Source organism: Tiliqua scincoides, chromosome 14 (assembly GCF_035046505.1).
Source record: "Tiliqua scincoides isolate rTilSci1 chromosome 14, rTilSci1.hap2, whole genome shotgun sequence".
Classification (NCBI taxonomy): domain Eukaryota; kingdom Metazoa; phylum Chordata; class Lepidosauria; order Squamata; family Scincidae; genus Tiliqua; species Tiliqua scincoides.
In genome coordinates this window covers 6,302,069-6,316,653 of record NC_089834.1, presented here as the reverse complement: position 1 = coordinate 6,316,653, position 14,585 = coordinate 6,302,069, and the positions used below count along the sequence as shown (strand labels likewise).

The 14,585-nt window shown below is 43.6% G+C and overlaps 1 protein-coding gene across 1 annotated transcript in view; it reads left to right on the top strand.

Moving 5' to 3' along the window:
• Positions 1 to 8,305: 8,305 nt before the first annotated feature.
• ZDHHC8 (zinc finger DHHC-type palmitoyltransferase 8) overlaps positions 8,306 to 14,585 on the top strand; it is a 162,072-nt gene continuing 155,792 nt past the window's right edge. Inside the window, exon 1 of the mRNA XM_066609672.1 lies at positions 8,306 to 8,558. Coding sequence (XP_066465769.1) covers positions 8,455 to 8,558 — 104 coding nt within the window. The 5' untranslated portion in view covers positions 8,306 to 8,454. The remainder of the gene's footprint in view (positions 8,559 to 14,585) is intronic.

Sequence of the window (14,585 nt, the reverse complement as noted above, 5' to 3'; positions counted from 1 at the left end):
AAAGTGGAAATGGCTATCAGTCTTGAAATCAGTTAATTGCTGCTGTATTTGAGGCTGTCTTCCAGAGACTGAGTTTGCCCTCTTCCTGCTCATTGTGCTTCTGTAAAGTGTGTTTTCTGCACACCCCACCCTTGTTTGTATGCTTTTGTACCATTAAGTGGTGATGGTCATGTAAAAATTGAGGAACCGTGTCTTCCTTCAGGTTCCCTCTAGTTTGCCCTGCACTAATTTCTCAATAGGAGCTTGAGAAATCGCCAGCCTGTATTAGGGAAATCAAGTGAGATGCTCTTTGAGAGCCTTGGAACATCTTAGCTGTGGAAATCACTGAGCCACATGGAACAATGTAATAATAAAATTTTAGTGCACATAGTAGGTTACTACTTGGGTGCCAAGTAACTTTGGCATCAGCCTGACTACTCATTCCAGAGTGTGGCCACGTTAATGCCTTTTGACTGTAACAATCAGTTTTGGAATTATATGTTATGCACAAACATTCTAGGAAGAGTATCAAGCTACCTTCCTGTCACAGAACTAACATTTAATAAATCAACTTTCTGGTATGGCCTGTTGAGTAAGGAAATGCAAGAGTAATTTCTCCCCATCTAGATCCTGAACAAAATCTGATTCTAATGCTTCTCAGTACAGCCTTCAAATCCTAATATTTCTAAGAATAAGGGGCTGCTTTAAAGGGGGGGGGGCAGATTCCACTTTGAAATGCTTTGGAATCAAAGCTGATGGTTAGGTGTCCTTTGCACATTTTAATTCTTAAGCAAGTCAAATTCTTCCGCAAATCTTCAGGTTAATGACACGAGAGGGCAATTAATCCAAAGTCGGTTGGTCTGTGGAACTCCTTGCCACAGGATGTGGTGCTGGCGTCTAGCCTAGACGCCTTTAAAAGGGAATTGGACAAGTTTCTGGAGGAAAAATTCATTATGGGGTACAAGCCATGATGTGTATGTGCAACCTCCTGATTTTGGAAATGGGTTAAGTCAGAATACCAGATGTAGGGGAGGGCACCAGGATGAGGTCTCTTGTTATCTGGTGTGCTCCCTGGGGCATTTGGTGGGCCGCTGTGAGATACAGGAAGCTGGACTAGATGGGCCTATGGCCTGATCCAGTGGGGCTGTTCTTATGTTCTTAACTACAATTCCCAGAATGCCTTGCAGGTCTTGTTATCTGGTGCGCTCCCTGGGGCATTTGGTGGGCTGCTGTGAGATACAGGAAGCTGGACTAGATGGGCCTATGGCCTGATCCAGTGGGGCTGTTCTTATGTTCTTATGTTCAAAGGTTTGGTCTTGGGTCAGTTTCCCAAACTGTGTTTTAGGACCCATCAGTGGGTTGCAACCTGCCTGTTGTTGGGTCCTGAAATTGACAAGCTGATAGGGCTCAATACATGTTTGTCAGCTATGGAAAGTGAAACTGAGCTGCATGTGTGTGTTCACCAGGAGGAGGCAAATGTGCCTCAATCAAAGGAACGCAAGGCCACCAGAATGGCCCCAAATCTTTGTTGGTGTACAACAAATGCTCCAGTAGGCGGTTTTGCACACCACCCCCTCCTGCAGTAAGAAGGATAAAAACAGAGGCTTGAGTGGTTGGTAAAGTGAAATTTCTTTGTTCTAGTTCTGATAGAGTGTTTTAAAAAGTGGTCTTGGTGCTAAAAAGTTTGGTAACCACTGTCCTACGTCATTAATACCAAGATAAATAATTTGGAAACTTCTATTTTATTCTTTAAGATCAGACCTGTCAAAATTTGAATTTTGAACTAGGACTGATAGTCCAACTCTAGACATCTTGTAAGTCTATTCTCTTTAAAAAAAAATTAACTCTTCAATGCATTTCCAAAAAGTTGTTAAAAATCACATTCTGAACTTTGCCACTGGTGGCAGAATCCAGAGCCTAATTTATATAACACAAAAGCACAAGCATATCCAGTGGTCTCAAACGTTTTAGCATTGGGACCCACTTTTAAGAATGCCAATCTATCTGGGACCCACCGGAAGTGATGTCATTAACCTGGAAGTGATGTCATGGCCAAAAGTGACATCAGTCAGGAAAAATTTTTAATACCCCCTACAACAAAATGAAATCAAGTAAGTAAATTAAAAGCTTGCAGTAAGTATAAGTTTAAAAATGTATTTAAATAAAGAAGAACCCTCCGAACCTTCCCAAGCAGTTGATGATCTATTTAAAAAATTTCCCCAAACATCCCAAAGGCTGTAGTTCTATCCATGCTTACCCAGAAGTAAGCCCCATTAACTATCATTGTTAAAAGCACAAATCTGTAACATTTCCTCAAATGCAGTCACATACTATGGTAGCATCTTATATATTTTAAAAAATACATTAAAATGAATGGAGACCCACCTGAAATTTGTTCATGACCCCCCCCCCCCTTAGTGGGTCCTGACTTACAGTTTGAAAAACACTGGCATAAGCTTTTCAAGAGGGTCAGATTGCTTTAAGATTGGTACACTGGTTACACTTCAAAAATAAATTGTATTCTTATTCTGTATTGCCATGAAATTAATGAAAGCTGAGACATCACCTGGTCCACAAAGTTCAGTACAGTCAAAGCTATGATTTTCCCAGTTGTAATGTATGGCTATGAGAGCTGGAGGGCTGAGCACCAAAGAATGGACGCTTTCGAATTATGATGTTGGAGAAGACTTTTGAGAGTCCCCTGGACTGCAAGGAGATCAAATCAGTCAATCCTACAGGAAATCAGCCCTGACTGTTCATTGGAAGGACAGATGCTGAAGCTGAAACTTAAATACTTTGGTCATCTCATGAGAAGGGAGGACTCTTTAGAAAAGACCCAGATGCTGGGAAAAAAATTGAAGGCAAAATGAGAAGGGGACAGCAGAGGATGAGATGGTTAGATAGTGTCACAGAGGCAATGAACGTGAATTTGGACAAACTCTGGAAGTTGGTGTTAGGTTGGGGGCCTGGCATGATTGGGGGCCACGAAGAGTCAGACACGACTTAACTGAACAACAACAAAAGATGCCATGGTAAACTGACCCTTTTTCAAGCTATGTGCTCTGTGTTTCCTTAAATGTGGATTCACACCCCCCCCCCCCCACATATCAGAAGTGTGTAATTAAGCAAGCTGTGAAGGGCATACTAGAAACCTGAAACCAGAGAGCAGAAATCAATTTGTCTGTTGCAGGAAAGCATTGTTGATACCAAATTTCATTTAGTATCCTAATTGCAGCTGTCCGTCTTTAAAACTCCAACTGTAAAATATTAGCCATTTAGGAGGAAAAGTACATCAGGCTTCAGGAGGATTGGTTTACATTTTTAGATGATTGCATCTTAAGCTAGTCATGTGCGTACCACATTTCATCTTTCCGGGCAGTGTGGAAATACCATAACTATTAGAATACTAGTCATACTACTTCAGAGGAAGTGATTTTTAAATGCCAGCCAGTTGTAGTTGTCAGATGTTATGTGTTCAAAATGATGTCAGATGTTATATGTTCAAAATTTACATAATTATACATAATGTAATATGTATAATATTAGGTTTCGCCAGTTAGTAGGTTTTGCCAATAGTAGGTTTCGCCAGTTCAGTCATTAAGTTGTGTCCGACTCTTCAGGACCCCACTGGACCACAGCACACCAGGCCCCCCTGTCTACCACTAACTTCCAGAGTGTTGTTATACATTGTTTAAAAGTAATAGTGTTGTTATAAATTGTTTAAAAGTAATAGGTAGGTAATAGAGGCTAGCGGTTACAGCCACAGTCATTACCCATGCACCCTCCATTAAATAAAAAATAAGAGCTAAATAAAACAGCCTCTTTTTTTTTGCAGATTTGGGGGTCTGTGTGTGTTACAAAATGAGAAGTGCGGGAAGTGGTATCCTGTGTTTTTCTTACTTCCATTTTCTCCTACTTCTACTAATGAAGGAGAGTTTGAAAAGAACGATGATCCTGAAGTGGAACTAAACCCATATGACTGATAATGCCATCTCTGTTATTTTACATACAGTCCTGCTTCATTTGGAACAACGGGGTACATATGTACGGCTGTTATTGTGGATTATAGTTCTGCTTTTAACACCATTCTACCTAGCAGGCTGTTTTTTAAAATGACTAGTTTGGGCATACAGCAAGACATTTGTCTGTGGATAAAGGACTTTTTGACAAATAGGCCACAGTCAATTAGGATGGGCTATTATCATTCTTCCACTATGATATTAAATACAGGAGCTCTCCAAGGCTGTGTGCTGAGCGCCTTCCTCTATTCCCTGTATAGACATGATTGTACCCCATCACATAACACCAATGAAATTATAAAATTTGCAGATGATACTACAGTGGTGGGGCTTGTTAGCGGGAATGATGAGTCTGCTTATAGGAAGGAGGTACAGGAGTTGTTATTGTGGTGCAAAGAAAATAATCTCTCACTTAACATCAAAAAAACTACAGAATTTTTAATTGACTTCCAGAAAAAGAGGGATGTACACACACCATTATACATAAATGGTGAGGAGGTGGAGAGGGTTGCTAGTTTCAAATTCCTAGGTATTTACAACACAGAGGACCTCTCACGGACTATTAACACCAGCATGTTGATTTAAAAGGCACAAAAGCGGTTATATTTTCTGAGGAAGCTTGGGAGGTTAAATTTGTCACAGCAGCTGCTTGTGTCTTCCTATCATTGCACCATTGAGAGTGTCCTAACCTATGATATCTTGGTGTGGTATGGAAATTGCTCTGCAGGGGACAAAAAAGCTCTGCAGAGAATTATTAAGATCGCGCAGCACATCATCAACCTTCATCTACCAGCTCTGGAGGACATCTATACATCTCGCTGTCTGCAGAAGTCACATAGTATTCTGAGAGACCCCTTCTATCCGGCTTATAAGTTCTTTAAACTGTTGCCTTCAGGTAGACAATACGGAACTATTAGAGCAGCACCACACAATTCCTGAACAGTTTCTATCCCACAGTCATAATTACGAATAAGGCGATATAGTTGTTAAGAGGCTCCTGGGCATTATGGTCTGTTATACTGTTTTTATATTATGATGCATGTCATATAGAATGTATGGGTGAGTGTGTAGAGTGTGATTGTTGGAACTGGAGTATATATTTATGCTTGTATCTTGTATTTAGCTTGTGCATAAATTTTGTTGTGCTGTAGCACAATGACAATAAAGTTACTACTACTACTACTACTACTACTACATATTTTTAATGGCTTACCTCCTTGAGGAGAAGTCTGCTTCAGTTCAGTCACTGTTTCCAAAACAGGTGTTTGAGGATCTGGTCTTCTGGAGACAATGCAACAGCGAACATGCTTTCTGACAGCAAAACAATTAATACAGGTAAGGTGTTCTGCAGGCAAATCTTGCCAGGTGCTGGTATCTCCTTGTCATACCCACGAGGCAACTCCACATTTCATAATTAAAATGAGGTGACTGTATTCAGCAGGCTCCCCTGTTAGCATGCCTGAAATTTGCTAAGTTTTAAAATAATCCTAAACTGCTCCTTACCAACCCCCCATATCCCCTTTTCCAAACCCCCATATCCCCTGGCAAAGGGTTGCCAGGTTGGAGGTGTCCCTAAACCAGCAGGTGAAATTCAGCAGGTGAGGTCTGAAGACCCACCGGGCAAGGTCTAGTTTTGCTGCACAGGTGGATGCTATTGAATGACACCCCCCCAAAAAATCTGGTGCCAGCATAGAGCCCTGAGATAAAGAGATGAGATAAAAAGTGTTTAAAAAAATGGAGGGGGTCAGAAATCCCATTTTTTGCACAGGAGTTTTTCCAGTGGCAAAACTCACATTTTCTTTTTCAGTCTTATGAATGAGATACTCATTCATCTCCAGGATGGAGAAAAAATCTCCAGGACAAGACCATTCATCTCCAGGATGGAGAAAAAATCTCCAGGACAAGACCAGAAGGCACTTCTGGTCACATCCGTGAGGTCATGTGAAGCCCTCCAGTGTGGGTTGGCACCCACGTTGGATCGAATTCACAAGTGCTGAACCCATGGATAACGAGCCCAGGTCTACCTTATGATGCAGTACTGGCAGCTAGATAAAGTAATATGGAAAACCAAACAGTTACTACAGCTCCACCCCAGTTACTACAGCTAAGTAAAAAGTGTGAATGGTGTGAGCTGAAGAGGTCCAATAAGCAATAACTATAACCCATAACACTCCCTGGAATACGTGACACCCCTCCCCCTTAGTGAATATAGGGGCATTTGGTGGGCTGCTGTGAGATACAGGAAGCTGGACTAGATGGGCCTATGGCCTGATCCAGTGGGGCTGTTCTTATGTTCTTATGTTCAAACACACTCCTAAATCTCTCTAAAAACTTTGAAATATAGAAAATTGATTGCAGAAAATTAGCATCATCGTATTTAGGCTCAGACTAGAATGGTGTGACCAAAATGAACTTCTGCAGCAGCTGTAGCTCCACAGCTGGGTCCCTGAGCTTCTAGACACTTTTTCATGGTTATGGGATCCACCAGCCAAAGAGCTACTGTGGCAGGCCAGTTTCCCCCCAGATTTGACCCTATGTTAAGGAGGGTCATGGATGCTTTCCTGGGCCCGGTGTGTATAGCTTGCAGCAGCAGTTAACACTGCATACATGTGGTTGTGCCCCAGCATCATACGTAGGCAGTGATTTCAGGTGAGATAGGAAAATGTCAGATCCCAGGAACTTTCTGGACACCCTCCTTTGGCTCTTGGGCCCGGGTACAAATCACCCCCTTTACCCCCCTCTCCTAGGCCCTGTTTAGATGTATGTATCCCACCTTCTCAGACTATATTGAGATAGCTCAAAATAAAACACAGCACCTAAAACTCACATAAAACTACAGCTGATTAAAGCAAGGTCATGGGTATAAAACAAAGGACCTCATCTTCTTCTTCCAAGACCAGAAGAATAATATGGACTGACTGATGCCAGGTGTATACTGTTTTGGGAGGGGACTTCCATATTTTGGGGGCCATCATGGAGAAGACCCTTCTCCGTGATGGCTCCATGATGGTCTTTTTGGAAGAAGACCCTCTGTCTGGTTGCTATCTGTATTGTTTCTGACAGCAGAGACATCTGGAAAGGAGCTCTGAAAATGAGCTTAGCAAGTAGACGGAGAATTGGCTGGTGTAAACCAGGCTGTATTTTCAAGGAAAAACATCAGGTGCTCACTGGTAAGGTAATTTGCATTCATTCCTTCATTTATTCTTGGAAGAGACACTTGGCCAACAGTCTGAGGCTAAGAGGCAAAGAAGGAAGGCCCATAGCCAGGGAGGCAGACCAGGGACAGACTGCACTTGCTCCCAGTGTGGAAGGGATTGTCACTCCCAAACTGGCCTTTTCAGCCACACTAGACGCTGTTCCAGAACCACCTTTCAGAGCGCGATACCATAGTCTTTCGAGACTGAAGGTTGCCAACATCACTAGTACTGAAGCCATATTGTCACACCCAGACCTGATGAAAAGGGGGGGCAGGGAAAAAACCCCTGGGGCCCAGGCTTCCAGGGTGCCAGGGCCATGACAGAACAAACTATACAGTACAAAACAGATTTATTACAAAATAAATTTGAATACCTCCATTTCAGCCTATCCAGGGTTGTGTTTTCACTACAGCTTTAATCCACTTTCAGTGCGCTTCTAAAACCCCAATGCATTCTGGAGTGGAGATAGCTTTCAACTTGCAGCATTTGGACCCAACCTGGCATCTTGCCCCAGGCTCAATGCCAGTTCTCAGTCACCCTGGTCGCACCCAAACCTGCACCCTGGTCATACCCAAACCTGGCACCCATTTGGCCCTCTTTCAAATACCTTCGATATTACTGCGTTCACTGCCAAACTTTTGCAGAAGAAGACACCTGTTTGTGCAGGCGAGATGCTCTCCCCACCCTGATGTATATTTAGCCACTCATTCTATGCGTGGTCATGCTACGGGCGTGCCTGAGAACTGCACTCTCACTCTCTGTGTGTGTGACCTGCTTATCCCCTACACTGAGACTTAGACTCCTGACTGATTTGGACTGGGGAAAAAGCTTTGGTAACAGAGGAGTGAAGACTGCAGCAGCTCAGCCCAAGCAAAGCAGATCTTTGCAGGCAGGGGAGAGGTGAGGACACTGCACTATGCTTCTAGGCTGCCTTCCTTTCCTGGTGTCTTCCTTACTCTGCAGTTCTACCTTAAGGGGCTGGTTGACATCAGCTGAGTGGGCTGGCCTGTGTGGGTGGGATTTCCTGTGCTGGAGAGGTCAGCTGTTCTCAATCCCTCTCTTCTCTCACTCCCCCCCCCATTCTGTCTCATTCCCTCTTTTTTTTTCCTACCCCCTTCCCCCCTCCCCTGCCTCCTCTCTCTCTGCATTGCAAGAGCTTCACCTCTGGTTTCTCTGTCTCTCTCTGGCTTGTGGCTATTTGGTGCCTCCCTTGGAAATAGACTCTTTGGAGATAGACCTAGTGATGTGTAAGCTACAGGATGCCCAACAGCATCGGAAAGAGATTTAAACCCACAAAATACATCCCGGTGTCTACAGCAGCTGCCTTATTAGTGGGATCCACTACTTTGTTCTTCGTCTTCACGTAAGTCAATGATGAGAAAAATCATATCAATTTCTTGGAAGGGATGTCCATTTCTTTGCACATCAGGGCCCTGGCTTGTGGGGCTACCTTTGGGGCTCAGTTTGTTGGAAAGGTGGCAGGAATGAGGAGTTGGCTGGGGAGAGACTAGAGAGGCTCCTGAATTGATGCTTGATGCTTCAGTGTGCTTCCTTCCTCTTACTGGGGCTTTGGAGTCTGCAGTGATGATGATGATGAAGATGGTTGTTGTTCTTTTGGCTGTTTGGCTCTGCTGTGATTATGACATTCTCCTGCTGGTCCTTGACTGTATTAATAATAAACTGAAACTGACATGATTTCCCTTCCTCGTCCAAGATGTATCAGACTTGCGAGGAACCACCATTTCATGGCAAAATCAGCCCTATCAGACTTTGGCAGCTGCTATCTGTGTACATCCCAGGCGCCAATTAAATGCTCTCCTCCCCCCCTTCTGTGCGCCAAGAAAAAGGGGGGTTTCGTGTATGTTTGCATGAGAAATATTCTGAGGAGGTGAAACAGCTTTGGTGCAATTATCTTCCAGATTTTCTCTCTGTTGGCCTCAGTCCTGCCTGTCTCGAGCATGCCGTGAAGCAAAAAAGAAAATTGGCCTTAAATTTTTTTTTTCCTGCAGTAAATCCTTGATGGTTTCTTGGGTGCCTTGTTCAGACTGATCAAAAATCCTTGTCAGGATACTTGAGATTTAATTGCACTGACAACTCCAGCGTTTAAGGTGCATTCTTTGGTGGCGAGAGGCTTTTCTTGTTTTATTATTGCAATATTTTATTTTACTTTATTTTAATTTAAAAACCTTTGGCTCTGCACACATCCCCAATGGTCTAGCTTGCAAGATGTACTGAACCCAAGGATTGGGGTTCTGCTTTTTAGTTTTCTGGTTTCCCCATCTCTCGTAAGAAACTTGAATGACAGGTCTTAAAAGGAAATGAATGAATGGACTCCGGTTGACTTGCCAAGGTGGGATCAAACAGAGTACCTTTTGCCTTAAAAACAAGCAATGCATAGGATTTTGATTCTAGCATTTTAATAGTGGGTGCTGTGAACTCTTTTAAGGGGTCTTATACTCTCCTGACGGTACGATAATTCAAGTGCTTTTTGAGATGCTAATTGTTTCTGATTGATATTAAGAAAAAGGTTCACTTTTGGTTTAGATGCTGTTCATGCGCAGTCTTGATTTTATTTAAACTGAGTTCAGGGAGGCTAAAAGCCAGGTACACCGCATGGGTATGTGGTTGTAAAATGCTGGTCTAACTTGACTTGGCTGCAAAGAGATGTATATGTGCGCGATAGCACCCAGTACAGGTGAATGTCCTTGGAATCATCTTGCCTCGATGCTCGGTTGGGAGGTGAGGACAAGACACCAATGTTGATTGTATTGTCTTGAGCGTAATGGGCTTTGGAATGTTTGTATCTGGCACAGATGTCCTTGATTTGCTACAGGTGGTGTTCATTGAATGACAACTGCTTTTGCAGAACTTGGGTTGTATTTTCAAGATGAGATGTGGGGATATCTGCCACCTGAAGAATCATTCCCTTCCCGCCTGCTAATCTTGCAGGCCTGATGATAGGTGCTGCTGCATACACACTCCACAGGATGTGGGGTGCTGGAAAAGTAAATTTACTCAGTAGACTTAAGCCTGATGTTCTAGCACAAAGGGGACTGTACAGATTTCTGGAAGGAAAGTCCATCACAAGTTACCAGCCATTGATGGGTGGTGTGTGTGCAACCTCCTGGTTTTAGAACAGGCGACCTCAGAATGCTAGGTGCACTAGGATACAGGTATCTTGTTGCCTTGTGTACTCCCTGAGGTGTCTGGTGGGCCACTGTGAGAGACAGGAAGCTGAACTAAATGGGTCTTTGGTCTAATCCAGCAGGGCTCTTATGTTTGTATGACAATGTTCTTAGTTTATCTGAAGGACCTCCTGCTCCAGTGAGCCTCTCAGTTCACTAAGGTCTGCTCTGGAGATGTGGTCTTCAGAAATGTGGTCTGTGACAATCAGACAGACCTTTTCAGTGGTGGCACTCTGATAATATAATGCTCTCCCCTGCGATGCTCAGATGGACCCCCCATTATTGTCTTTCTTGGTGACAAGTGGAGATCATTTTTTTCAACTGGGCTTTCAATGGATGGTTTGTATTTCTGCCTTTTCTTATTTTATAGCTCTCTCTGCTGTCTTGGTTCTTGGTATTTATTGGCGCCTGATGTTAATTGACTTTGGGAATGAAAAGGGACTTTGAATATAAATGCCTTACTTCTTGTTTTTTTATCCACCTTGGAAGTGCTGGCGGTAAAGGGGCCTAGGAGTTGTTTAAACAAACACAAAGTGCATTTTCTAGAAAAGTAGCCACTATGAATCAAAAGCATTGATAACATTGCTCTTGAAGTGGTGTAGAAATCTATTTTTTCCTCAGTGGAGGGTAAGGTTGAGTTCTGTAGAGAAGGACTGATACTTTGAACATCTTGGACTGTAAAGACAGCACTTCTCACACAACTAGTGTGGTTCTATCCATAAGGCCAGCTGAGGCAGGAAGTGTGGAGGAAGTACAGAGAAGCAGATTTGATGCTCTAGCTGACCACTTCTCCATCACACTTCCTTTTCCTTTTCTAATCTGAGGAATGGGAGGAGGGAGAGCGGTGCAAATGGCAGCTGATACATCATTAGGTGGCCTCATGAGAACTGTGTTTGGTGCCATCTGGTAACAAGAGGCCCACAAACAACTGCCTCTGTTTTTGGTCTATTTCACTTGTCTGCTTTCCCACACAGGATAACTCGAGAAGTTCTAAGGTCTTGGGTTTTGATCTTGTCTAAGATCTTGTGATCTTGTACGTTTTGCCTCCATGGGAAGGGTAGCTCTCCAAATACAAGCATCCCCCAGTATCTACAGATCCGGTTCCCTGAGCACCCTGCTCCTATTTCCTTCATTTAACTTCATTACCTTTGCGCAAAGCAATAATGTGTCTTGCTTAACCAAATGCTATAAGCAGAGAGAAGCAGGCAGGCAGCCCATAGGCTAGAAGGGAGACTAAGAGCAAACATTAATTTCCTGCTTCCTGTTAAGAATCGCTCTTAGTCTCCCTTCTAGCCTGCAGGCTGCCTGCCTGCTTGTCTTGCTATAAGCTTTCAACTTGCAGCATTTGGTTATTGCTCTGCTATTGATGCGTTATTGCTTTGTGCGAATGTAATGAAGATAAACGAAGGTGGTGGACTTGGGGAACCATGGAGATAGGGTTCCCCCTTATACATGGTTTCTGGTATGCACGAAGGGGAGGAGGAATGTATCCCTCACAGATAGTGGGGAATGCCTGTAGCTGTTTGCTGTGTTGTGGTCCAAGAGCACAGCATGTAAGGAACCTGTCACAAGACTGTGCTACAGCAAGACCTTTGAAAATGTGTCTTGTTAGTTGGGAGCTGCGTTTCTCAAACTATGCTCCTTGGAGCCCTGAGACCCCTTCAGGAATCCACTAGCACAGCATAAGCAGCCACCATTTGCTTGGTTCTGTGCCACTCCATGCATGCCCCTGCATTATACCGCTTCCCAAGACTCCACACATGCAATGGCGGAGCTCTCCGAGACTCTAATGGGCAGAGACCAAAACGTTTGCGAGCCACTGGTCTAGATTGTGATTCTCTATTTGAGCATGCAGGGATGGGTTCAGGTTATCCTTGTTGCAATAGTTACTTCTCCACCTGCTTAAACTGTGTTTGTTGCTCGAGGTACCTGGATGCGGGTCAGTATCACAGGTGGACCCGTGCAGAGGCTCGCCCATCTCTAGATTTTTTTCCTTTTATCAAAAGAAGCAGTGTCCCGTTCTCCCCCGAGATGCATGAATCCATAGATATGTGAATCTGCAGCTACTTCCCGTTCAATGAGCAAACCACCATTGACTTTTCCCCAGTATCAATGGCATCCGTGGTGAGTCAAATCCGCGGATGCTGGATCTGCAGATAGTGGGGTTACACTGAATAGCCTTTTTTACTTGTGAAGTTCTGAACACTGAGTGAGAACATACACAGGCAAGTTTTGTTGTATATAATTTTTTTTCTTTTGTTATGTGTAACTTGTCTTTGTACTAAGAGGGGAAAAATGCTGATCTTTTACAGAGTTTTGTCAGTAAAATAACAGGCTTGTATTTTTGAGAAGTAAATGAATCTAGCATTCTGGCAAGCTCGCCATGAGAAATGCCTCCTTCTGTGCAAATTGTAGAGATTTCAAAATGTTAACTATTTTGTACAAATGGCTGTCTCTAGGGCAGCATTTGGCATGTGTCCAAAGGTGCCAGGAGGTCTTGGAGGCCAGCCCTTTAGGCGGTTCATTGCTGAGGTCAACCTTGACCTGTGGAATCCCTGGCTCACAGCTCAGGCTCTTAACCATCCTGCTAGAGACTAGCAGCCAGTGTGCCCAAATCTTGAACTTCTGATCTACTAAATCAGTGTTTCTCAAACTTTTTAGTGCCAGGATCATTTTTTTAAATGATCTGTGGAGACTCACCTAGCCTTGAAAAAAAAGGTGATCTAGAAAGAATATTTTTATTCGTTTACTGACAAGTAATATTTTATTTATTTTTTAAAAAAACCTCAATCCATTTCTTGTAATGAGGCAGCTCTATTGAATAGCCCCAAGGCTTGAGGGGCTTAGTTAAGTTACCCAACCTTCACCTGACCCCACTACCTGTCATAGGCGAGCTTGGGGAAGAAAAACAACAGCAGAACAAAGACGCCAAAAAATATTGCCTTTCGTTAACCCAAACTTGCAAACTGCAGGAGCTCAGCTCTTTACATGGCAGTTAGCTATCTGATTTATGAGTATCCTCAGGACTTGAGGCAATTAGTGATCTGATCTTTCCATCACCCATGTTTTCATTGGAGGTTCTGTGAGACCTACCAGAAATCAGGTCACAATCCTGACCCACAGTTGGAGAAAAGCTATACTAAATACCTGTCCAAGGCTATTCCAAGAATGTCCTTCTTCGAGCCATTCTGCATGTGTTAGAGGGGCTCTGTGTCTCCCTCAGGGGAGCCTTCCTAGAGTGGAGGAAATGTGCAGAAGATGGACTACACATGTAGATTCCACATTAAAAATTTCCCATGATGCAGAACCATGAATTTGGAATAAAATCTCTGCTACACAGAATTTCAGACTGCAATCCTCAGTCAATGCAGCAGCCCTGCTTGTCCTGGAATCTCTGTGTATTTAAAGCATTTTAATTACTTCATAAAGATTTTTTTTTTTTGCATTAAATACCCAAGGGACCCTTCTTGTGCTCTTTTAAAAGAGCACAGCTAAAAATGGTGAACATAAATCTTACATAAAATATTCTTGCTCCCCCCCCCTTTTGTCTCGCCAGTTAGACAATCTCTAGGCAACCTGTTCTGTTTATCCTGCAGATCTCTGAGATGGGCACCCAGTGTCATTTGGGATTAAACTCCATAGATGTGAATGGAGCTTGCCATGCTGTGGGTGCTAAAAGCAAAAGTGGGCAGGAATTATTTTGCACCTTGAGAAACGCCTTTTGCCGTAGGACTCTTTCCTGTCAAATTCTCCAGGGGAAGCTCTGGTGCACACCCCATCGTGGAGTGATGCTTGACTCGTGTGCAAATGGGACACAGCCTTCTCTGTAATGCTCCCCTCTCTCATCTAGAGGTGTCGGAAAGGCACTTGTGGTTTTCTCATGTGCCCTCTCTGGGCTCAGAACACATCTGGACACGACCAGAAGGTGCTTCTGGTTGTGTCTGGAGGTCCTCTGATGGCCTCTACACATGGATTCCATTATCCGTGGTTTTCAGTATCCAGGGGTGGTATGGGGGTGTCTGGGAATGGATCCTCCATGGATAACAAGGGCCAACCTGTACTTTTAAACCTGAAAAAGGAGCTTCCAGTGAGTGATCAGGACTGGAGAAATGTCTGAGAGTGTGGGTTGCTTTAATCTTTTCCTTGACTACTCTTTTCCCTGCTCTGATCTGTCCCCCGTGCCTTTCTCTTCCACGGAGCACCAC